This window comes from Schistocerca gregaria, chromosome 2, assembly GCF_023897955.1.
Source record: "Schistocerca gregaria isolate iqSchGreg1 chromosome 2, iqSchGreg1.2, whole genome shotgun sequence".
Classification (NCBI taxonomy): Eukaryota; Metazoa; Arthropoda; class Insecta; order Orthoptera; family Acrididae; genus Schistocerca; species Schistocerca gregaria.
In genome coordinates this window covers 599,739,552-599,766,095 of record NC_064921.1, presented here as the reverse complement: position 1 = coordinate 599,766,095, position 26,544 = coordinate 599,739,552, and the positions used below count along the sequence as shown (strand labels likewise).

The window sequence follows — 26,544 nt, the reverse complement described above, 5'->3', positions numbered from 1 at the left end:
CAAACCACAACATTGCTTCCAGATGATCACGCATCATGCCTACTCGAGTGCCACAAGACACTGTCTCCAGCCAATGCGTGAGATGAAGTGACAGCAAGTATGACAGGTGTTGCTGCAGTACACAGTTTCTACCATTGAAAGTCAAACACGTAATTTAAAACCAATATTCCAAATATAAAAAGTTATGAAATGCTAAAAAAACTTAGATTTCTTCCTGACACAATGTAGTTAAGACATCCCATAAATCATATTTACAGTAAATGTATCATATGTCATGAAACTGCAAGTACCTTTACGATGGCATAGCTAAGTAAGCACCAACATAAATACTAAAAAATTGATTTTGTTTTCAGTGGAACATTATAAAAAGAGGTTCAACTGAATGCCAAAAAAATTTTTAGGAAATTATTAAAATGCAGTGGTGTCCAACCAAAGTCTGGAGCTTGTGCAGCTAATCTTAAAATTATAATATTATAGTGCAACACACCATGCTTTGGGCACGGAAAAATTAGGCAATGTGATTGGCTATATCAGGGCCATAATTACTATGTGGCATGCCAACAGAAAGCAGTCAAAAGCAGTTGCAACCTGCTTCTTAGATTGAACTCATGGGCATCTGTAGCCAAATAATACTGAACAAAAGTCAAAATGTGATCCTGAATCACAGCCCTACGAAAGCTCGTTTGTTTCATTACACAAATAAAAATTACAAACTAACATTTAATGATTCCTTGGAATATTGTCATGTAGCCAACTATCTGTCCATCCATCAACCTACACAAAGACAATCCAGAGTTAACCACACCACATAGTCAGTATCTGCTTGCAGCAAGGCAAAACTGCCTTCTATATGAAGAGTAGAAGGCCATAAATTTGCTAAATATGTAGCTATGAAATTTACCATCACTCGTGCGACTTGTATTCTGCTACGTAACTCAATGTCTCCACTCAAATCATAATACCAAATACTGAAGAGTAATAGCAAAATACGAGACATCCAGCAGCCTAAACAACTGCATCTGTTTGCCTTCTATCTACACAAATGTACATAGGATATCCTGTCAGAGTCCTTGAGCTACGCTTCGTAGCTCAAGATCTTCCTACTGTATGTGGACTTGGAGCTACAAAGGTGTTATAAAATGATTTATTAAGGGTAGCCTCCAGTTTGCCTGAGTGATGGTATATTTCATAGCTAGCATCTAGCAAATTTGTAGCCTTCTATTCTTCAGATAGAAGGCAGTTTTGCCTTGCTGCAAGCAGGTGCTGAGTATCTGAACTGGTTAACTCTTCAGTACCTGTGACTATATGCTGCTGCATGTGGGCTTTGAGCTACAGTGGTGTAATGGAACGATTTATTAAGGACAGCCTCCAAGTATTTTAGTGTTAATTATTTGAGCCCATGTTAGGTACGTGGTGTATTCTGTGAGTTATTCAGAGTTCCATCTGTACTGGATTGCTCTTGTGCATGGATGAAGACAAATAGTTGGCTACATGACAGTATTCCTATGAATCGTTGTATATAAATTTGTAATTTATATTTGTGTAATGAAATGAATGAGCTTTCATAGGGTCGTGAGTTGGGATCACGTTTTATTTTTTGTTCAGTATTTGGCTACAGGTGTCCATCTGCTCAACCTACAAAGCAGGTTGTTACTAGTTTCAACTGCTTTCTGCTGGCATGCCACGTAGTAATTATGGCTCTGATATAGGCAATCACTTTGCCTAATTTTTCCATGCTCTAAGCATGGTGTGTTGTACTATAAGACAAGGATGGTTTGGAAAGTTCTTGGAATCACTATGAGAGATCAGTGTTAGCGCAACGAGCTGTTCACATTATATTCATTGGACTGTTTCCTGTAAACATGTGCCACATCAGTGCTCTTGGAAGAGAGCTTAGATGGTTATGTGGCTCCTGTTGTTCCCGTATAGTGATTTGCAACGATGGAAAAAAATAGAGATTCGAGCAGTAATTAAGTACTTCTTAAAGGAAGGTATCAAAGCAAAGGACATTCATGCCTATTTCCAGAATACACTGGAGGACTCTGCTCCTTCATATTCAACTGTTGCCAAGTGGACAAATGAATTTAAATTTAGTCGGGAGAGCTTAGATGATGGTCCGCGTAGTTGTCGATCAAGAAGTCACTACTCCAGAAATCATTGCAAAAGTGCACACAGTGGTCATGGAGGATTGTCGATCGCAAGTGTGTGAAATTGCTCAAGCTTGCCTGATGTCATCTGAAAGGGTATATCACATTTCAACTGAAGAATTAGATATGAAAAAATTATCTGCAAGATGGGTGCTGCGACTCTTGACACTGGACAGTGCGTGTCTGCACACGTGTGCTGTTGCCATGTCAAAATTACATGAACTGAGGTATGAATGGTTGCCACACCCACCTTATTCATCTGATATGGCTCCGTCAGACTGCCACCTCTTTCCAAAACTAAAAATTTTTCTTGGTGGACAAAGATTCATTTCAGACGAAGAATTGATAGCTGGAGTTGACAATTATTTAGCAGGACCAGAGGAAACTCATTTTCAAGATGAGATCAAGGCACTGGAACATCATTGGACCAGGTGCATTACTCTACAAGGAGACTAAATTGAAAAATATTAAGAGTTTCAATGATGTAAGTACTTTTTTTCTATTCCATTCCGAGAACTTTTCAAACCACCCTCATAGCATAATTTTAAGATTAGTTGCAGTAGCTCTAGACTTTAGGTCAAACACTGCTGCATTTTACTAATTTCCTAAAAGTTTTTTAGGCATTCAGTCTATCTTTTTATAATGTTCAATTAAAAAAAAATTATTTTTTTAATATTTTTGCTGCTGTAAAAGGTACTTGCAGACTTGTGATGATAAAATACATTTGTTGTAAAAATGATATGTAGGACGTCTTAACTATGTTTTGTCAGAAATAAATCATCAAGAAGTTCTTTAACGTTTCAGAACCTTTTATATTTGAAATCATGGTTGGTTTTAAATTACGTGTTCGACTTTCAGTGGTAGAAACTATGCACTGCAGCGGCACGTATCATACTTGTCATTTCATCTTGTACACTGGCTGTTGACACTCAATCTTCTGGCACCCCTAGTAGGCATACCGCGTGATCATATGGATGCACTGTTGTGGTGATTTGTATACACAGTGATTGAAACTTTTGCTTTTGATGCGCGAACACATCATTCTTGTCAAATATTGTGCACCTGGAGATTTAATGGAAAGATTTTGTGTGCATCTTGCAGAAGATGTTTATTATAACAGGGTGTATATGACCCGTGAGATCCGGGAAAAACCCAGGAATTTTTTCATCCGGGAAGTTTTCATTGTTTTAGTTTTCAGTTAATTTTTTGTTATTTTGACTGGTAATAACCAATACTCCAACAAAGGATATTACTGTATCCCGCTATTGCAGAATAATACTGCAGCAGCACAACATGCACGAGAAGAAGAAGAAGAAGAAGAAGAAGAAGAAGAAGAAGAAGAAGAAGGTGGGAAAAAACGTAAGCTTCAAAGGAAATGCGCCATATACAACAACAAAACAGTGCTCATACAAGTGTCTGCCAACAGCAAAGTGTGTCAAAGGCTTTATGGAGACTATGCAATGCTTTGTAACAACAAATTGCCTCCGATGAGCATGGCGTGATAACTGTTTAAATTAGATTCGTTTGAACAGTTGTGGTGGGCTCTTGCGCATGAGCAGTTGAGTCTCGTATGAGTAGTACCTTCTCCCGCTTCCGGTTACAGAAGTGTGGCTGGGCGCTACTACTTAATATTGCCCCGGTTCGGAAATCGGCAAATCTGGGGCTGATGCACAGAGCAGTCTGACTTGTGGTGGGCAGGTGGGTCATCTCCATGTGACTTGTCTTTACGTTTAGTGATTTTGTTGTTATCTCTTCGTTTATTGCTCTCACGTTAAATGATACAAAACGGATTTTTGTGGCTGGGAGCTATCAAATGAATTAAAATACGTTCGTATTATGGAATGCTAAAATACGTTACTAGTTTTAGATTTTATTTCCACCTTTCTGACAGTCAAACATTAATCACCTAACAGAACAAAGAAGTTATTTTTGCCGGTTTGCTAAAGAGATTCGGCTTTTATTAATCTTTTCTGTTGAGGCAGTAATTTTTTTTTCAAACTAAGTGTTTAATTTCACACTGTTGGCTAGTTTCAACTGTTTACTGCATTTCAAGTGCACATATGGCATTATGCCATAATAAAGAACCAAACATGAGACAATTCAGTACTGGTACTCCAAGAAAATTTACACACACATGTGCATTTTAAACCGAATTATGAGTTTTAGTATTGTTTAGTATGGTTCACGTAATTCCGATGCTCCTGAAGTATCCTCTGGTGTCTCGTAAGAACTTTTAATGTTTTACACGTACGAACATGTGGGCTTCCTGCGTCATTGTAGCTGCGCAAGCGCGGTGACGCTTGTTATCTGGCACTCTCTTGCAACTGCAGAAATGGACCTATTTCTAATAGGTCGCGGGAAAATATGACGAATGGTGGTTTGAAAAGCGTTACATTCAAAGCAGATTTCCTTTTAATTAAGATTAGCTATGTGCGAGAATGTACGATGAATTCATTAAATCACAGAGCATTTGACTCTCATTTAAAAATCAACTCTTCAAGGATGACCATTTAGAAGAATTTTGAGCCCAGAAGATCAGACATCTACGTCGTTACTAAAAATTTTACTGGCACATTTGTGTGATTTACCTTAAAGTGTAACAAGTGCAAAAAAGATCAACATTATATGTAGAAGCTTAGCTTCTCTTCCAGCTTATTAATCTTAGAGACCAATATTATATGTGAATGCTATGTATATTAATTTAAACCATTAACTTTTTGTATTTGTGTGTTTGCGCTACTTAAGAGTGATCTTGCTATTTGCTGACTACATCACGTGTCCTATGCTGTCATCAGCTGGCGAGATCATGTGACATTAGCTATAACGGGATTACAAAAGCGCATTGCAATCCTGATTTCAATCTTTCGGAAAGTGACATGCAGTGTTTAGTGAATTCGAATTTATATCTTCATAATATGAAAATATGCAGCGTACATGTTGCTGCACATCAGAGGTCTTTCAAAACGTGTTTCTCCCCCCTGAGTTTCATTTTCTAAAGTGCCGGGAAATTCTACTCCGGTATATAAAACCATAAACATTCAAAGGATTGATATGTTTCACAGTGCTGAATTAGAGTATACTGTCACTTAACACAGAAAAAGTGTATCTTCTCCCGGGAGAAAGTGTATTTTTAACTGGGAAATCTAGAAAAAAACCTAGGATTTTTTTTTTCCTTGTCCATGTATAAACCCTGAACAACTTGTATGAAGGTATGTTGTCATTGATTCCTCTATGGATTAATTTGGCATTATTTGTGTAACAGGTTGTAGCATATATTGTAATGTATTACAGATACGATGATGGTAATATAGTTTTACTGAAACAGTCATCCACAATACAATGTTTTATTGCGATCTTGCCTACGAAGTTTTTCCTCTAAGAAAGTACAGATTCATACAAGTCTGTGTTCACATCTATAGGTTCTTGTTTGAGCCCTGTGATGATGGTGATGGTGATGATTATGATTATGAATGTTAAGAATCTGTTATGTATAAGTGGAATGGGAGGTCTTGGTAGTGTAGATATTCTGATTTTAGTGAGAAAGTAACTTTCCATGTTAGCAGAAAATGTAAATACTGTAAAATGCCTGCTGTTGTACTGATAGTGTTGTTTGTCTTCCTTGTTTAATTTATACTCTGGGCAACTGTTTTCTCATAGTTATTTCTTTCTTTAATTGGTTGAATGTAACAGCCTTAAATGTTTCTTTATTCCAGTAATGTAAATAAATGATGTATGATGTCAGTAAATGAGGTGTAATTAATGTATCCTCCCCCATGAACCACGGACCTTGCCATTGGTGGGGAGGCTTACATGCCTCAACGATACAGATAGCCGTACTGTAGGTGCAACCACAACTGAGAGGTATCTGTTGTGAGGCCAGACAAACGTGTGGTTCCTGAACAGGGACAGTAGCCTTTTCAGTAGTTGCAGGGGCAACAGTACGGATGTTTGACTGATACAGCCTTGTAACACTAACCAAAACGGCCTTCCTGTGCTGGTGCTGTGAACGGCTGAAAGCAAGAGGAAACTACAGCCATAATTTATTGCGGGGGCATGCAGCTTTACTGTATGGTTAAATGATAATGGGGTCCTCTTGGGTAAAATATTCCGGAGGTAAAATAGTTCCCTATTCGGATCTCCGGGCGGGGACTACTCAGGAGGATGTCATTACTAGGAGAAAGAAAACTGGCGTTTAACGGATCGGAGCGTGGAATGTCAGACCCCTTAATTGGGGAGGTCAGTTAGAAAATTTAAAAAGGGAAATGGATGGGTTAAAGTTATAGTGGGAATTAGTGAAGTTTGGTGGCAGGAGGAACAAGACTTCGTGTCAGGTGAATGCAGGGTTATAAATACAAAATCAAATCGGGGTAATGTTGGAGTAGGTTTAATAGTGAATTAAAAAAAAAATAGGAGTGCGGGTAAGCTGATGCAAATAGCACAGTAATTGCATTATTGTGGCCAAGATAGATACGAAGCCCACACCTACTACAGTAGTACAAGTTTATATGCCAACTACCTTTGCAGATGCTGAAGAGATTGATGAAATGTATGAGGAGATAAAAGAAATTATTCAGATAGTGAAGGGAGATGAAAATTTAGTAGACATGGGTGACTGGAATTCAATAGTAGGAAAAGGAAGAGAAGGAAACATAGTAGGTGAATATGGAATGCGGGTAAGAAATGAAGGAGGAAGCTGCCTGGTAGAATTTTGCACAGAGCATAACTTAAGCATAGCTAACACTTGGTTCAAGAATCATGAAAGAAGGCTGTATACATGGAAGAGGCTTGGAGATTCTCGAAAGTTTCAGATAGATTATGTAATGGTAAGGCAGAGATTTAGGAACCAGGTTTTAAATTGTAAGACATTTCCAGGGGCAGATGTGGACCCTGACCACAATCTATTGGTTATGAACTGTAGATTAAAACTGAAGAAACTGCAAAAAGGTGGGAATTTAAGGACGTGGGATCTGGATAAGCTGAAAGAACCAGAGGTTGTACAGAGTTTCAGGGAGAGCGTAAGGGAATGATTGACAGGAATGGGGGAAAGAAATACAATAGAAGAAGAATAGGTAGCATTGAGGGATGAAGTAGTGAAGGCAGCAGAGGATCAATTAGGTAAACAGACGAGGGCTAGTAGAAATCCATGGGTAAGAGAAGAAATACTGAATTTAATTGATGAAAGGAGAATATATAAAATGCAGTAAATAAAACAGGCAAAAAGGAATAAAAAAGTTTCAAAAATGAGGTTGACAGGAGGTGCAAAATGGCTAAGTAGGGATTGCTAGAGGACAAATGTAAGGATGTAGAGGCATACCTCACTAGGGGTAACATAGATACTACTTACCGCAAAATTAGAGAGACCTTTGGAGAAAAGATAACTGTTTGTATGAATATCAAGCAGGTGGAAAACCAGTTCTAAGCAAAGAAGGAAAAGCAGAAAGATGGAAGGAGTATTAGAGGGTCTATACAAGGGTGATGTACTTGAGGACAACATTATGGGAATGGAAGAGGATGTAGATGAAGATGAAATGGGAGATATGATACTGTGTGAAGAGTTTAATAGAGCACTGAAAGACCTAAGTCGAAACAAGGCCCCAGGAGTAGACAACATTCCATTAGAACTACTGACAGCCTTGGGAGAGCCAGCTCTAACAGAACTCTACCACCTGGTGAGCAAGATGTATGAGACAGGCGAAATATCATCAGACTTCAAGAAGAATATAATTATTCCAATCCCAAAGAAAGCAGGTGTTTACAGATGTGAAAATTACCCAACCAGTTTAATAAGTCATGGCTGCAAAATACTAATGTGAATTCTTTACAGACAAATGGAATAACTGGTAGAAGCCGACCTTGGGGAAGATCAATTAGGATTTGGTAGAAATACTGGAACAAGTGAGGCAATACTGACTCTACGAATTAGAATATAGATTAAGGAAATGCAAACCTACGTTTCTAGCATTTGTAGACTTAGAGAAATCTTTTGACAATGTTGACTGAAATACTCTTTCAAATTCCGGAGGCGGCATGGGTAAAATACAGGGAGCAAAAGGCTATTTACAATTTGTACAGAAACCAGATGGCAGTTATAAGAGTTGAGGGGCATGAAAGGGAAGCAGTGGTTGGGAATGGAGTGAGACAGGGTTGTAGCCTATCCCCAATGTTATTCAATCTGTATATTGAGCAAGCAGTAAAGGAAACAAGAGGTAAATTCGGAGTGTGTATTAATACCCATGGAGAAGAAATAAAGACTTTGAGGTTTGCCGATGACATTGTAATTCTGTCAGAGAGCCCAAAGGATTTGGAAGAGCAGTTGAACGGAATGGGCAGTGTCTTGATAGGAGGATGTAAGATGAACATCAACAAAAGCAAAATGAGGATAATGGAATGTAGTCAAATTAAATCGGGCTATGCTGAGGATTTTAGATTAGGAAATGGGACGCTTAAAATAGTAAATGAGTTTTGCTATTTGGGTAGCAAAATAACTGATGATGGTTGAAGTAGAGAGGATATAAAATGTAGACTGGCAGTGGCAAGGAAAGCGTTTCTGGAGAAGAGAAATTTATTAACTTAGAGTACAGATTTGAGTGTCAGGAAGTCGTTTCTGAAAGTATTTGTATGGAGTGTTGCCATGTATGGAAGTGAAACATGGCCAATAAATAGTTTAGATAAGAATAGAATAGAAGCTTTCGAAATGCGGTGCTACAGAAGAATTCTGAAGGTTAGATGGATGGCTCACATAAGTAATGAGGAGGTATTGAATAGAGTTTGGGAGAAGAGAAATCTGTGGCACAACTTGACTAGAAGAAGGGATTGGTTGGTCGGGCATATTCTGAGGCTTCAAGGGAACACCAATTTAGTATTGGAGGGCAGTGTGGAGGGTAAAAATTGTAGAGGGAGACGAAGAGATGATTGCACTGAACAGATTCAGAAGGGTGTAGGTTGCTGTAGCTACTGGGAGATGAAGCAGCTTGCACAGGATAGAGTAGCATGGAGAGCTGCATCAAACCAATCTCTGGACTGAAGACCCCAATGACAACAAATTGATATACATTTTCATTTTAAACATAACACTGAAAAATGATTGAATAAAACCAAATTCAAGAACATGGGGCACTAGAAAATTAAACAGTTCTGAAATGACGCCAAAATTAACCACAAAATAAAATTTTGTCATGCCCCTATATATACACCCATAATCATAAATTAAGGATAATACATACATGGGGAAACAACACTCTGGTGGGTGGTTTGTTGGTTTAAATCAGCTGGGGGATGACCATGCAGTGCATTTAACCTGCGGTCGTCCGGTGGTGCTGGCAGCAGAGGTCTGTTCGTGCATGTCGGAATACGGTGCAGCTAGTAAGTGTGCAGACATTTTCAGACTTGCAAATGGTGACTGTGTGTTGAAAATGGCTCAAAGAACACATATTGATGATGCTATGAGGGGTAGAATACTAGTGACTGAAGGCTGGTCAAACAAAGCAGGTTGTGGCACAGGCCCTCCGTGTGCCACAAAGTTTTATCTCAACATTATGCAACGATTCCAGAAGACAGGAAACGTGTCTAGGCACTACAGGAAGGGACGTCCACAGTGTACAACACCATAAGAAGACAGATATCTCACCATCAGTGCTTGCAGGCGGCCAGAGAGTACTGCAGATAGCCTTGCTCAGGACCTTACTGCAGCCATGGGAACAGCTATCTCCAGACACACAGTCTACAGACAACTGCTCAGACATAGTTTATTCACCCGGAGACCTGCGAGGTGCATTCCACTGACTCCTGGTCACAGGAGAGCCCGTAAAGCCTTGTCAAGAACACAGTACATAGTCACTGAAACAGTAGTCCCAGGTTATGTTCACGGACGAGTCCAGGTATAGTCTGAACATTGATTCTCGCCAGGTTTTCATCTGGCGTGAACCAGGAACTAGATACCAACTGCTTAATGTCCTTGAAAGCCTGTATGGACGTCGTGGTTTGATGGTGTGGGGTGGGATGATGATTGGTGCAGTACACCCCTTCATGTCTTTGACAGAGGAACTGTAACAGGTCAGGGGTATCGGGACATCATTTTGCACCAGTATGTCCGCCTTCTCAGGGGTGCAGTGGGTCGCACCTTCCTCCTGATGGATGATAATGCACGGCCCCACAGAGCTGCCATCATGGAGGAGTACCTTGAAACAGAAGATATCGGGTGAATAGAGGGCCTGCCTGTTTCCGTACCTAAACCCCACTGAGCACGTCTGGGATGCCCTTGGTTGATGTATCGCTGCACATATTCAAACCCCTACGACACTTCAGGAGCTCTGACAGGCACTGGTGCAAGAATGGAAGACTATACTCTAGCAGCTGCTCGACCACCTGATCCAGAGTATGCCAACCCGTTGTGCGGCCAGGGTACATGTTCATGGTGATCATGTCCCACATTGATGTCGGGGTGCATGCGCAGGAAACAGTGACATTTCGTAGCACATGTGTTTCGGGACGGTTTTCTCAACTTGTCACCAATACCGTGGACTTACAGATCTGTGTCATGTGTGTTCCCTATGTGCCTATGCTATTAACGCCAGTTTTGTGTAGTGCCACGTTGTGTGGCACCACATTCTGCAATTATCCTTAATTTATGAGCATGAGTGTAGTTCACGTGCATATATTTTATTTGTTGTATTTATGAATTTAAAATAATGCTAATTAATTTTTTCAATTTTGTTTGCTAGTTCAAAGGGCAGTGGACAACATGTGAAGCAGAAGCGGCCTCAAGAGGTTAGTAATCTTGAAATTATTATTTTTGTTATAGACTCAAATTTGTATAAAACTGAAGAATTTTGTTGTATTTTAAAATTAATTTTTGTGTGGGTTACAGGATCTGAATTCTTGGCATAAGAGTAATTACAGTCATGTCATTACACTGAGACCTGTCATTGACACCACATTTAATACTGGTTTTCTAATTGAAACCAATTAGGAAATGCACTTATACGCCACTCATTATTTAGGAAACTTGTGCCCCCTGCCACTCCTGTGGGCCATATCTTTACTCATGAGAGAGAGAGAGAGAGAGAGAGTGAGAGAGAGAGAGAGAGGGGGGGGGGGGGGGGGAAGTAGGAGAAGGGCTGGGGTTTGTTGTAGATACTGGCATTAACAGATGAAGCACCTCAAAGTTGGGAATGTGAGCATCGTAGCGTTAACTCTTGAACCAGTTTGAATCGAAAAATTTTTGGTTGCTGATTTCCATATTTATTTGCTGATTGTCATAGTTCAAGAACAACCGTACCCAAATTCTCCTTCAGAGACTGGAGCAACTGATGTTTATTGATGAGTATTGTGATGCAGTGAAAGTTAGTACAATCATTAAAAGCCCAAAACTACTACTATATTAGGGAATGGCAACATTTAAATGTACGAATAAAAAAGAGAGCAAGGCGAGTGTGATAGGGTAGGAAGGTTATGGGCAGCATCTTCTGGGATGGAGGGAGTTGCATTCTGTTAGATTTTCTGGAATGTCAACAATTTACAAAGGCTGTCTGCCAAGTCCAGATAACTTTTGAAGCTGGTTTGTGCATTGCATGATACGCACTCTGGGAAGAAGATAATCCTGCAGAACGATTTCGTAAATACTGCACAAAAATGTTTTGCTCAGCATGAAAAAATTCCGTAACTGATGCTGTGTTTATACTAAAAAGTAAGCATTTGAGCAACGCAAAAGGGAATGATGGTCTCAGCTAGCGCTACAACTTGCCAAACATTGAAACACGCTAAATATGATTCGACAAAGGTGTCACCATGATCACAACAATCACGAAAATACATTTGTGCAGTAGACACGGTTTGGAAACAGTTGTGATTGATCATAATATCTTTATTAGAACAAACCTAGTTACTTCCATCAGCCACGAAACCAAGTAGAGCTTGGCAGTGGCGGGAGATACGGCACGAATTGTTCCAACTGTAACACATTTACTGATTCAAATCTGCTGAATATAGCACTCTGGTGTAAAGAAACTTAACCACGTAATATTTACAAACACTACTGGATGGCCAACACCTCTTTTAATGTGAGGTTTAGAGATGTTCCACACTGTGATGCATACTTACTTAACTTTAAAGCTACCATATCAAGAAATTCCTTTCAGAAAAATGGCAAGAAATTTCTAGAGATGAAAAAATTTGCAGACACTCTAGGACCAAATGGTAGGAGTGATGTTTTAGAATTAACATGGATTCTTTCTCTGTATAGAAAACTTTGGCTGATATGGAGTAACTGCAGGCATATTAGAAATATTAGCATGTGATTCTGAATTAGAAATATATTCTACACTATTTGACTCAACTTCATCAAAACTGTGTTGTATTTGGTGATCACTGGTGCCTCTGGAAGTTCTTATGTGAACATTCTCTGCATATGGACCTCCTCCAAATTGAAGCTGCTGATGTCAAACGTATCTTCAAAGGAATCTGTTCTATCCTGGGTTCCCCTTATGGCTTTATGACTTAAATTGTAGGAGAAACATTTCTTTATATTATGGGATTGCAGTTGTTGTATGAATATGTAAAATATGATAAAACAAAGATTCCAAGACTTACCAAGCGGGAAAGCGCCGGTAGACAGGCACAATAAAATAACACACAAACACACACACAAAATTTCGAGCTTTCGCAACCGGCGGTTGCTTCGTCAGGAAAGAGGGAAGGAGAAGGAAAGATGAAAGGATGTGGGTTGAAAGGGAGAGGGTAAGGAGTCATTCCAATCCCGGGAGCAGAAAGACTTACCTTAGGGGGAAAAAAGGATAGGTATATACTCGCGCACACACAAAGCTCGAAATTTTGTGTGTGTGTTTGTGTGTTATTTTATTGTTCCTGTCTACCGGCACTTTCCCGCTTGGTAAGTCTTGGAATCTTTGTTTTTAATAAAATTTTCCCATGTGGAAGTTCTTTCTATTTTATTTATGTAAAATATGATGTAGAAGCAAGAAGGCAGATTAAAAATATTTATTGAGTGCAGTGCTATAATTCAGAAACTGCAGGGTGTTCCATTTCTATTATGACCACACACATGAGATTTTGTGTGCTGGCCACCAGAGCCGCACTGCTCGACCGAATACATCCCATGTCTCCCTGTTAATCCTGCACTATGTGCTATTTGAGCCAGTGTCATTTGAACAATAAAACAATCATCACAAGTGTAGCAGTGAAGTTTGCGAATGCAATAATGGCAAGATCGAATTACTCCGTTCCTCAACAAGTGTTTATATACGATTCATATGAGCGTACAGTGTGTGCTTGTATTGTCTGAAGAGTTTGAACAGAAGTTTCCAGATGTTTGAATTCAGAGTTGTGATACAATTTTCATGAAATGGGAAGTGTTCATGGCAAGAAATGATGACATAATGCTCTCAGAAACTCATCTCGATGACATTGTAGCTGCCTGGAAAATTCACCTAAAAACCCTCTTTGACATCTTTCACAGCAAGCACATATTTCTTGCACCTCTGTACAAAGGGATGATAAGTTACTTGGGTTAAAGCCATATCAGGTAACAGTTGTGCAAGAATTTAAACCTATTGATGCCGCAGACAGGATTAGATTTTCCAAATGGCTTCTGAAACAAGTGCATGACAGTGAAATTGGTCGTTTCCTCATTCTGTTTTCAGACAATATTAGGTTCATTTATACAAGTATGAGAATTCCCAAACTGTCAACATTGCAGTGCTGATAGACCTACTCTGCTTCATGATCAAACAATAGGAGTGTTGTATACAGTTAGTGTTAAAGAAAGGGGCTCAGTCCAAAAACAAGTTAGTTTCTGCAATGTTCAAGAAGGCTTAGAAGAAAACTTCATTTAAACCATTAGCAGTAGACTGTTACATTCCATGCCATCGGCAGCCTCGGATATCTGTGCTGTCCCTGAATATAGTTAACTGCACAAATCCTTGTAATAGTTTTTATTAATTAGCTTGCTTTATCTTTTCAAATCAGTATTGCCTACTTTATTTAGTAACTGTTGTACAAGAAATTATTAAGTATATTAAACTCTTCTAAAATTTTAAGCCTTAAACCGTATAAATAGGGCAGTAATGTATTCAACTTTTTATTCTGTTTTGTTTTTACATAAAAGTAATATGCATTTCAGTTTTTTATTCTGTAACCACTTCTGTTGTCTTTGGTAAATAAGTTAGTTTACTTGTTTCTTTAGATAGTGCTACAGTTTTTAATAGCCTTGATAATTTGGCATATTTGATAATCTGACATTGACAGATTCCTGAACATGCTGGATTATTGAGGTCCTACTGTATTATGGTAAATTTGTGGGAAATTAAGATTATGTATATATTTTTGCCCACATGAGACAAAAAAATCTCATTTCACAGTGATTTGCACTGTGTGCAGTGAAACTGGGGTAAGATTGTTGTTAACGTATCTATATTACAAATAGATTAATTTTGTAAATGTGAAGCCTTACAGCAAAATTTGGCACAGTCTGTGCACTGCAAACTACTACTTCAACTTACCATCCTCTATGCCACTCTCTGCTCACAAAAGCTGATCTTGCTATACTAACATCTGTATCAGCTTCTGTAGAATTGCCTTTAACATCTGAGAACAATGCTATATTTTAGAAGTATTTGTTTACAATTGAAGTATTACATTAACTCGAGGAAAAATGAGGTTTATACCCCCCCCCCCTCTCTCTCTCTCTCTCTCTCTCTCTCTCTCTCTCTCTCTCACACACACACACACACACACACACACACACACACACACACACACAAAGGGAAAAAGTAATTTCAGACATTTGCTCTAGATGTAAAGATTTACCAGCAAAATTGACACAGTCCATACACTGAAACTGAAAGTGCTTTGTGGTTACTTTATCAATCACAAAATACAAGTGCTTCCGTCTTGACAATACAGTGTAAGTTCATTGTAGTTGCTTTGTTTACCACAGATTGTTACCACGCAGTAGTTACCATACAGTAGTTGAATTCTACAGAATCATTTACAGGTAACAGATTTCAGAAATTTTGAACCTTATGTGATGTCGTTAAAATATTGACCATAAACATATAAAGGATTAAAAATAAAAACTCTACTACTAGCTCCATGAACAGTCTGTTGCATTACAAATTCGGAGACCATTATTTAACTTAACATGTTCAAACTGGTTGCATCTACGGTTTTGATGCTTGTTAGTTATCATCTTTGTAGATGTCTGTCCCCATCTTCAAATAAAATTATTTGAATTGAATATTATCAATATAACATTATGTTGAGTAATGTCAGTGACCCAGTTAAAGTGTCAGAACAGCCAAAGTAAATTAATGCCAATAATTGAAACTTGTTGTCTGAGAATACTTATATTCTTCTTTTAATACTTATATTTTTTTCTCTGGCTTTTATCCCTTGTCTTCATGGGGTCTGCATATTAATTTTCAGGTGTGGCAATGTTAGCCACACTTTTCAGGTGACTTAAAAATGGCGTAAAATGTGGGAAATAATGTTTTAAGCTGTAAAAGTTATGTATAGGATATCCCTTGCATTTTCACACTTTGTTTGTGCACATGATATGAATCAAAATACTCATGTCGGGGACTTGTTTATTATCTGATAATGGTTTATTATCTAATAAAAAGTGCCAGTATAATGAGAGCTGTTAATTGGGATGCAGAAACATTTGAGTCAATGTCATACATCATTATCGATGCTTTTGGGACACCTGCAGCTGTTGTTCATTATTTAAATAATGTAGCATTGCGTCAGTTAGATATTTTTTCATGCTTAGCACAGTGCGTTTCGAGAATTTTTTCTCGATATCAAGTGCAAATATTTACGTAAGTATTTTGTATGGTGTTGGCATATGTGATGATGTGCATCTCTACAACTGTAGTCACACAAACTATCGCTCACATTGGTGTTTGTTTTCTTTTTTTAACATTACAAAAAAATACATACGTAAATATTTCACCTAATGATGAGAACGTATCCTTGAAACCTGTCTTGCTCAGCATGAGAATAAGCGTAATTTGCACTGTGTTTAAACCAAAAACATTTGAGCAACACAAACTGGATGAACGTGTCAACTTGTACATGAACGTGTCAACTTGTACTACAAGCGGCCAAAAGACGAAATGCTAAACATTGTTGACAGAGGTGTGATGATGATTAAAACAATCACAAAACTGTGCATGCACTGTAGAGACAGTTTGGAAATGGTTGTGATTGGTCACGATACCTTTATTTTTATGAACCCAGCAACCACCATGCAGAGTAGAGTTTGACAGCGGCAGGAGCTACAGCATGAATTGTTCAAACTTTTACACGTTTATCAGCTTAAATCCAATAAGCAGAGCACCCTGGTGTCACGAAACGTAACCACATAATATTTGGAAACACTACTTGAGGCCAACACCATGTCACCATCATTTTACGTCAGTTTTTGTTTCCACTAACATTTTTTCATAAATCATAAATCGCGGGAAAATTATAAATATTTTGACACAAAATTGGGTGTGAATTAACATTGTGGACATAGGAAATTTGATGAGAGTGATAAAAAAATGTTGTAAATGACGGGAAAAATGTTAATTCTGGGAATGTAAAAGTTTGGTTATACTGTATCTGCATCTAGTATTATCATATGTGAAGTGAATCCTGGGAATGCCATACTATTATGTACACCTATCCAGGCAGGTTCATCAGAGAAAACTTATAAAATGTCTAAATGAGAAATTGATTAAACATTCTAATCCGAAGAAGGAAAGTAAATTTAAGTCAGTTGTTAATAGATGTAACATTTACCAGTGATTGCACTGTAAACACTAAATAATCATTTAAATTGTAACTGTATGTTTGATGTCATAATAGGGTAACAACAATGTTTTTGTGGATAGTACTTTTACGTGCATAACTTTATGTAATGTTAAACTACGTAGCACAATTGGGTGCAAACATTATATTGTTTTGCAATCCTTATTGTAATTGCTGATAGTATGTGAGCAGTAGTCATAAAGTTTTGATTATCAATGTAAAAAATTAGTTATGTAATTAATTTTTTGTTTCTTTACAGGTATGTGTCTGCAGTCCTGGTACACATTGAAATCCCTATGCCATAGTACTGTAGAACGTGCCAAGACAATGCAAAATAAAATGGCACTACCCTTTGATAAAGTGCTGTATCATACAGTAATTATTGTTCTATATTTAATGGGAAATAATACTGCAAGTGTCTGTGTGAAATTGGTGAAAGTTTACAGCAACAATGCACAATCTTATTGGGACACAATGGTTAGGTGGCACAGACACTCCCAGTTTAGTTGAACAAGTCTGAATGAAAGAATGAAGTGGCTAACCATCTCTCTTGGAAGAACCAGTAATCACATGAAAAGTACAGGTCCTGCTGCTTAAAAACCACAATCGAGGCAGGAGAGCAAAAATTAAATTCAATCATGGATCAGTTTTCAACATCATGAACAACATTTTGAAAAGGAAAATTGTGCCTGCCCACTAGATTCCACAACTGCTGATATTGATTTTAAAAAATACTGCTGAACTGAGGCCTCAGTGAAATTGTTTTAGCTGTGTCAGGCCAATCCACATTACTTCTTTAGCCCGCCTAATCACCATGTTCTGGGTGTATCACGGGGGTGGATTGCCATGGTGTAGTGCTAACAGATTATGCTGGCAGGGATGCAAACTGTCACAGATACGTACTGCCAAAATTTCCTGATGGGCGTACAGCAAGCTGTTAGGGGAAGCTGTACAAGGGGGTGTTTTTGCTCAAGGATGATGCTCAGCTTATCTTGCACAGGACACAGTCTCAGATGCTGCTACTTTGCGTTATCAGATTTGGTCTCATTTCCCAGATCCTCCTATTGTAGGATCCTGTGACTTAATCTTTCTTCAGATGAAGCAACAATTGTGTAGTCGGAATTTCCAGAGTAACAAGAAGATTATTTTCAAGGTAGAACATTTCCCGATCATTCAAAATGTTGACTACTATAACGAAGGTCTCTGCTAAGTCATCCATGATTGGGAAAAATGACTCACATTGAGGGGTGAATATGGAGGGGGGGGGGGGGGGAATAGAGAGAGAGGGAGAGAGAGAGAGAGAGACTAGCACTGTCATCAAGTTTGATGGTCACAGCCAGATGGGTAGTTGCTTAAAACTTTGTCTTCGCCTGTACTTGTTTCCCTACACCTGTGTGTGTGTGTGTGTGTGTGTGTGTGTGTGTGTGTGTGTGTGTGTGTGAAAACAGTTCTTATCATGTAATTTCATAAGTGTTTCAGCACTACTTTACTACCTCTGATTATTCCACAAAACTGGGAATGTTAATCTAATCTGTTCTTTCCTATGCGTGTGCTGCCACTTCACAATATCAACTGTCTGGTGAGTGTTAGCTCACTTTAAATAACATATCCTTTCAACAACCATTTTGTATAATATTACTTTTGCTAGCTTTATTATGATATTTCTCAAAATTTGTAACTATAGCTGTATTATCTCGTTATCTCTCTTTGCATATTTTTTTGTTCACATACATTTGTCTATACTTATACATTGTATCATACATATTATCGTATTGTTGTTGATGCTTGAAATATTAACCATAATGGACTTTTTCTTGCTTATAATGTCATGCAGTCTTTCTATAGTTACACATATTTAGTTTGCTTGCATTATATTGCCTCATCATTTTATACTGTTCAAATTGTAAAAATGAATTGTGTCTCTGTTGAAGCTGCCTCTTTATATTCTGTTGAAGCTGCCTCTTTATATTCTGTTGAAGCTGCTTCTTTATACGAAAAGTTACCCTAAAATGTTTAAAAATTTCTGGATTGTGATTTTTTAAGGATAACATTTTACATCAGAATGTTTAAATAGTGTGCTGCAAGAAACACCATAGTCACTGCAAGCTGTTCAGTTGCAGTGTCGAAAAGAAGTATTTGCACTTGAAGTTTCGTTGTGTTTTCAAATTGTAACTCTCCATCTTTAGTGTTTGCATGTAGCATTTGGGTATTCTCCTGACATTGCCATGACCCATTTTTGGTCAACAGATTTAGATATTTAAGAGATTATCTTGAAAATGATATTTGATCCAGACACCCACCAAGATCCATTACTGAGAACAGTGGCTTTCATTCTTTGAGAATGATTAAATTATAAGATTTTACATAACTTTTCATGTCAGGACAGCCTACAGTTCTTTCGAATTGAGGAACAAGATTCAGCATGTGTGAAAAGCTATTTAAATGATATAAAGTCAATGATGTCAAAATCAGTATTTGACACATAGATTGACAGTTAAATGTCTCTCTTCCCTAATTATCACTACCAAACAAAAAGTTTAGGTGAAAGAATATCGACTTCATTCTTTGCAAGTAACTACTGCACAAAAGGCACGTACAAAATCAGAAGTGCACTTAAGGCAGGCACACGTTTTGTAAGGCAACCTGAATGCTGATTTTTTGTATGAATCCCAATAGCTGTATCTAGTGCCATATAATTTCTCTCAATACACAAAAGAGAGAGAAACCATGTGTGGACATTGTTGAGTACCCAAAAGTGGGTTGGGTTTACATGATAAAGCATTATTGTACGTCGTCACAGTGAGTTATTTTGTAAATGATAAACTGTGGAGACAAATACTTTGAAATGATGTGAAAGTTCGGTTTTGAATGTGCTTTTTCTCAAACACTGATAGCAACTCTATATGAATTGTGTACTTCAGTTAACCATTTCGACACTCTTGAACAGTTATCAGGATGATTTACACACAGTGTTATTAGAGTAACCACAAAAAATTGAAAAGTAAAACGTATGCTTTTAAGTTTTTTTGCATTTAAAATTATTGATGACCAAACTAATATAAACTATTGTTTCATAGTGCTTTTTAAGAAGCTAGTTCTTTTCTTAAAAATTTGTGCAGCTAACAGAAAAAGTAGACCAACACAAAAAATATTTTGCATTCATTTGTTACAAAGACAAAACAGATTTATAGTTAATATATTTTGTTGCAAGCTATACCATTCCTCTTCGTGCTTCGATGATGGAGAAATTGGCATTGTTTTTCCTTAGCAAGTATCTGAGCCGTGTAAGCTCTTCTATTCTGAATAAGTGCATAAGTAGTTTATGTATAATGTGCAGTCCATGTACACAGTAGGCAATTTGTACACTGTTCATGTGTTATAGGTGGGCCCTCTTCTTCAGAATTGGAAACGGCACGGCCACAGACAGTGGGCGAGGAAGAACTGCAGCTACAGCTAGCTCTGGCCATGTCCCGCGAGGAAGCTGAACAAGAGGAACAGCGACGCCGTTCAGACGATGTCAGGCTACAGCTTGCTTTATCACAGTCAGAAGAAGAGTTTAAGTGAGTGACCTTCAAAATTGTTAGACAAACTTTTATATTAACTCTTAATAACATGTTTACTGTGGAGTTTACTAGAGCACAGCTTTTTTTTCTACAGTTCTGTATCCTTCTCACTGAAAATTTGATGTTATCCACAACATGAACTGAATCCACCAAAAGATTCTTATTCACTGTTTACCACTAACAATCTGATGACTACCTGAGTATTATTAATCACTGTTGAACTGACATTGTGGGCACACATAGAAGTTGAGTGGTTTGTATCTTGATCTTGTTTGACAAAAAAATTCAAAATGATATGTCCTTGAAACCTTCTGACTTGCTTTCTCTTCACATTGTCCCTCTCACCAGCTTCAGTGCATAACCTCTTTTCTGAATCTCAATATTCATGCTTACACTAGTGTCAGCTGCACATCCTTTGGCTCTAGTTTCCACAATTTGATTGGCAAGTTTAACCATTGTTTTAGTGGATGAATACTTAACTAAATTTGTTATCTTGCGGTATGGCTAACCAGTACTTACCTTGAGGATTCCAAGTTCTTAGTATTACTGATAGACACACACTATCCTAGCTTTTAGGGCTATTAGTCCCTACAGTGAGGAGGAAAGTGATGTAGGTTGGAAAAAGATAGAAAGTAAAGGAAGAGCAAGTCAGTCAGACCACACAGTGGATAGGGACCCATATGTTAGGAGGGTGAAGGGAGGTGTAAACTCAGAACAGTTAGTAATGAAGGGGTGTTATACGGGTACAAAGATAGAAAATGTCAAAATGTGTTGGGTCCCGTAAACCGATATGGTCTTCCTATTAGAGATCAGCATCAGGCATTTGATACTCGCTCAAATTGCTCAGGGCATGTGTTACGCAAAAGCCTGGCAGATTTCAGTACAAGGTGTATATGCCCCAGGAAATCTGGGAAAACACGGGAATATTTTCATCCAGAAAAATCCTGGGAATGTTTTAAAGTTTTTAAGTTGTTCTAGTTTTCAGTTATATTTTTGTAGTTTTGACTGACTAGAAGTGATACTCTAACAAAGAATTTTACTTACACTTGCCACTGTAGAATAATACTGCAGCAGTAAAACATAAATGAAAGAATAACCCCAAAATAAAACTTTAGTTGCAAAGAAAATATGTTGGAGGATTTAGGACAGAGACGGTACAATACTTTGTAAAAACAAACTGCTTTAGATGAGTGCGACATCACAACTGTTAATATTTATGAGAGATCATGGGAAAATATTACGAATGGTGTTTTGACATGCATTACTTTCAAAGTAAATTTCTGTTTACGCAAGATGACTTATGTTATGTGTGAGAATTAACACTTTGATGACCCACCACTTGGAAAAATTTTGGGCCCAGATGATCAGCCATTATTTAAAATTTAAATGGCACATTTGTGTTTGATATATGTTAAAGGGTAACACACATTAAAATAGACTATGCTTCAAGGTTAGTTTTTTTGTATTTTAGTACTTTCACACATTACAAATTGTGGAATGATGATGGCAAAAAGTATAATTATACTTGAAAAAGGTGTGAGATGAGTTCTTGAGCAATTTCACACGTATTGGCTTTTCTCTGGAAAAGTTGAAGTACTTGATGTAACATGTATTTAAATACCCACAGAATGTTCAGTGCAGTGAAATTTATAAGTCTCGTTTCAGAAATATAAGCTGTGCTCTTAGAATCCTGCCTAGCCACACCCTCGGAAAAAAAAACAGCACAGAATTTTTGACGACGAATATTGTATGTGAAAGCTTAGCTTTTCTGGTAGCTGTGATTTATGTGCATTAATTCAAACCACAAATTTTTCTTATTTGTGTGTTTGTGCTACTTAAAGAGTGACGTTGCTATTGACTGACTACATCACATGTCCTATGCTCTCAATATCTGCTGTCGTTGACTGGCGAGATCATGAAAGTGAGCTATGACTGGCTGACAAAAGTGCATTATAATCCCTGTTTCAGTGCTTCAGAAGCTACCGTACATTCGTAATATGAAATGCGCGGTGTACATGTTGCCGCATTCAGAGATCCTTCAGAAATGCATTGCTTTTTTTGTGGGTTTTGTTTCCTAAAGTGCTAGGAAATTCTACAACAGTGTATGGAATCTTTACAGTTCAGAGGATTTATAAGTTTTACAGTTGCAGAGGGAAACTATATCGTCTTGTAAGACAGAAAAAAATCTACTTTCATCTGGGGTACGGTGCTTTTTCACCTGGAAAAAAGTATAATTTTAGCCAGCAAATCTAGGAATTTTTTCCTTTGGGTTCAGGGAGCTATTGCACTCTTCCTTTAGGTTCATTCAAGCATCACATGCTCAAATGGCCCAACCACCTACCATAGTTACTTGATTGCCACTCACAAGAGAGAGGCAAAGACACGGCTAACTGATTTGGTTTTGATTGGGCTGGTCACCTGTTGACAACCTAAAACGAAAGACTGAAAGATGTTTGGCTCAACTGGCCTTGTTTTTAAGAAAACCAGCCCTAAAGTTCATGACATGCAAGCGACTCACAACTGATGAGATCAATAGGTAATTCAAAACTAAGCATTTTTCTTTGTGTATAATGTTTGCAAATCCATAGAAATGGGGGAAAAAGATTTTTTTGACTGCTCGTTACGTATCCATAACCTTCAATCTGTGAAAAGAAGGCACCTCCGGTGTAGCAGCCAGGGCATTCTGGCTGGGAAACCTGTGGTAAAGTACCAAATACTCCCCCCACCCTCATGAAATTGACAGGAATAGGAAGGGTAATAAGGAGAAGTAACAAGGCAGGCAAATAAATTTTTCATCACCTGTATTAGTAAAGAATAAAATTTTAAGCATAATTTTATGAAAACATTATGACATAAGGGAGGGGGAAAAAAACCCCTTTTCATTGGCAGTACACGTAAAATAATGCATTCGTACGTGGTGCAAAATTCCAAAACAGTGTCTAGAATATTGTTGTTTGTAATTTTCCTGTGTTTATAAGGAACTTTGAAGAGGTCAGTTGTTAAACCAAATCGTTAAAAATGTTTATATCAGTTGGTCCAAAATCAATAAATCGACATATGGAATTAAATAAACATATCTTGAGAACAATTTAAAAATATACAATGCTGATAACAAGTTTTGGTCGATAATGGATTCTTGGAGTGAACAGAGCAGTACTGTACGATAGAAGGTTTTTGATGGCAAGGATCAGCCAAATTGCATGATTGAAGTTATAAGATACAATCTGCACACCTGTTTGCAATCCATGTGAGGGGAGATTATGGAGTGAAAATATCTATCATTTTAGGTTTTGCACAAATGACCTGCCAAATATGATCCTAATCATTTGGCCATGGCTGAGGTCTTCCCCTTGCCAGTTGCCCACTGCAGTAGCATGGCACATGAACATGAATCAAAGTATAGCTTCAAAGTGAAACTTGATTTGAAAGAACACGTCTGGAATTCAAAACATGATGGTTAGCAGTGTTTGGAAGTGGCAAGCACTCTGTTCTCCTGCATTGCAGGTCCATCACAACATATCTGAAGACGCATGTGTGCAACAAGGGTTAGTTCTGAAATATTACCAGTTTCTATGTAAGCAGTGGTAACTAAGAGTGTGTAGAAAGGTTGTGGCAGATATGTGTATTGGTACATATTGGGAAAGGAATTAACCTATCTATTAATGCACACTTCATGAAGATTAGGCAGTATGAAATATGGTATTGGTGACAAGCTGCTTTTCTGAGAAGAAAAAAATGTGGGGAATTTATTAAGAATTACCTTGAAGAAACTTTACTTAAAATGAGAGTAAATCTACAGCATCTTGTTAAGATTTCAATTGTCACTGGCCACAACACTAGTACTTGCAAGGCATTATAATCCTTTCAGTGTTATGCACACATTACATGTTTTGAACACCGTTCTGAAACACCTTTTTGCTGATGATTACGTGAAAAATGAGGTTGCAGTGGTTTACTTCGTTATTTATGCTACCAGAGACACATTCTGTTTAAAGAATAATGTTGATGTAAATTCAGTACAGAACTGGTTGAAGCAAGAAATAAAGACTAGATGGAAGAGCTCATTTAGAATGCTGTAGCCTGTGATTAGGCAGTACAATAAAATCATGAAAATGATTCCAGAGAAAGGTTTCTCCAAAAAACTTTCTGGTTATGGCAATGCTGCAAAATAACTCATAACATTTGTAGAGCTATTCAGAGATGGAATAGAAATATTTGAAGGTGAGACGTATCCTACCATTCAGTTTGTGTTGTTATAGGTGCATAAACTGAAAAGTCATTGTAACTTGGGGCCTGAGGATATAGAAGTATGTCTTACAGCAGACCCAGTTTTTCCATTTGACACATGCTCTGTGTCCAGCAAATGAAAATTGTATTTAATTGCAGATCACCATTTTCCATGTAACATATGTTTGACTTTGCAGTACAACTACCGTATTATCGTCTCTTAACTGTAGACACTACTAGTGCTGAACCAATGCTGCCTCCATCTCATAGAACAGAAGGTCAAAATTCAGACATTGCATACAGTAGCAACAATTCTGTGGCTGCTCTTTCAGGTATTAAAAATTATGTCCATTTCTCATAGAAATGAGATGTTAAATACAGTACATCAAATTTGTGATGAAATAATAGTTCCAGTAAGTTAAAACACAGTTCTAATGTTTCTGTTTTTGTGATATCTGTAAGGGTTTATTTCGAACAACCACAAGCGTCTCATCCGTGCTCACCAACCAAAATATGTAGTCTCTGTTTTCGGAGTGGCTAGACTGTGGGCCATGTCATACTCAATCTACCTTTGATTTGTGTATAACCCAGATGGATAGTGGTAATGACAGCAAGCTATCTAATTTACCAGAAGAATGTTCTCTGTTTCAGTCTCAAATGTGACTAGCATAAGAAATTACAGTCAGCAAAGAACCTTTATCTCAGACAGATAACCAGACTTGACCTGAAAGGAGTCAATGATATCCTGACAATTGATTGTAATTAGACCACTAATGGAGAATAATTTGGAAACAATTTCATTTCTGTTAGACATGTTATTAAGTCTGTTTATTGAGCAAGCAGTAAAGGAAACATAACAAAAATTTTGAGTAGGAATTAAAATCCATGGAGAAGAGGTAAAAACTTTGAGGTTCGTCGATTACATTGTAATTCTGTCAGAGACAGCAAAGGACTTAGAAGAGCAGTTGAACGGAATGGACAATGTCTTGAAAGGAGGGTATAAGGTGAACAACAAAAGCAAAGTGAGGATAATGGAATGTAGTCGAATTAACTCTGGTGATGCTGAGGGAATTAAATTAGGAAATGAGACACTGAAAGTAGTAAAGGAGTTTTGCTATTTGGGGAGCAAAATAACTGATGATGGTCGAAGTAGACAAGATATAAAACGTAGACTGGCAATGGCAAGGAAAGCATTTCTGAAGAAGAAAAAATTGTTAACATCGAGTATAGATTTAAATGTCAGGAAGTTGTTTCTGAAAGTATTTATATGGAGTTTAGCCATGTATGGAAGTGAAACATGGACGATAAATAGTTTGGACAAGAAGAGAATAGAAGCTTTCGAAATGTGGTGCTACAGAAGAATGCTGAAGATTAGATGGATAGATCACACAACTAATGAGGAGGTATTGAATAGAATTGGGGAGAAGAGGAGTTTGTGGCACAACTTGACAAGAAGAAGGGATCAGTTGGTAGGACGTGTTCTGAGACATCGAGGGATCACCTATTTAGTATTGGAGGGCAGCGTGGAGGGTAAAAATCGTAGAGAGAGACCAAGAGATGAATACACTAAGCAGATTCAGAGGGATGTAGGCTGCAGTAGGTACGGGGAAATGAAGAAGCTTGCACAGGACAGAGTAGCATGGAGAGCTGCATCATACCAGTCTCAGGACTGAAGACCACAACAACAACAAATAGACTTCTAATTTTGTAGGCGGTAAAATTCACAAAGGTAAATTTGAATCTATAAAGCAGATGGTGTTATAAAAAGTAGTAATGTCATATTTTATTTTGAGACTGAT

At 37.8% G+C, this 26,544-nt stretch overlaps 1 protein-coding gene across 6 annotated transcripts in view; it reads left to right on the top strand.

The window, feature by feature from the left end:
• LOC126334538 (epsin-1) overlaps positions 1-26,544 on the top strand; it is a 149,195-nt gene that overhangs the window by 69,203 nt on the left and 53,448 nt on the right. For 4 of the 6 annotated variants that reach the window (XM_049996901.1, XM_049996897.1, XM_049996898.1 and 1 more), the window contains exons 7-8: positions 10,868-10,913; positions 20,338-20,515. In XM_049996901.1, the coding sequence (XP_049852858.1) occupies positions 10,868-10,913; positions 20,338-20,515 (224 nt within the window). The remainder of the gene's footprint in view (positions 1-10,867; positions 10,914-20,337; positions 20,516-26,544) is intronic. The other 2 variants (XM_049996902.1, XM_049996900.1) reach the window with 1 other exon arrangement.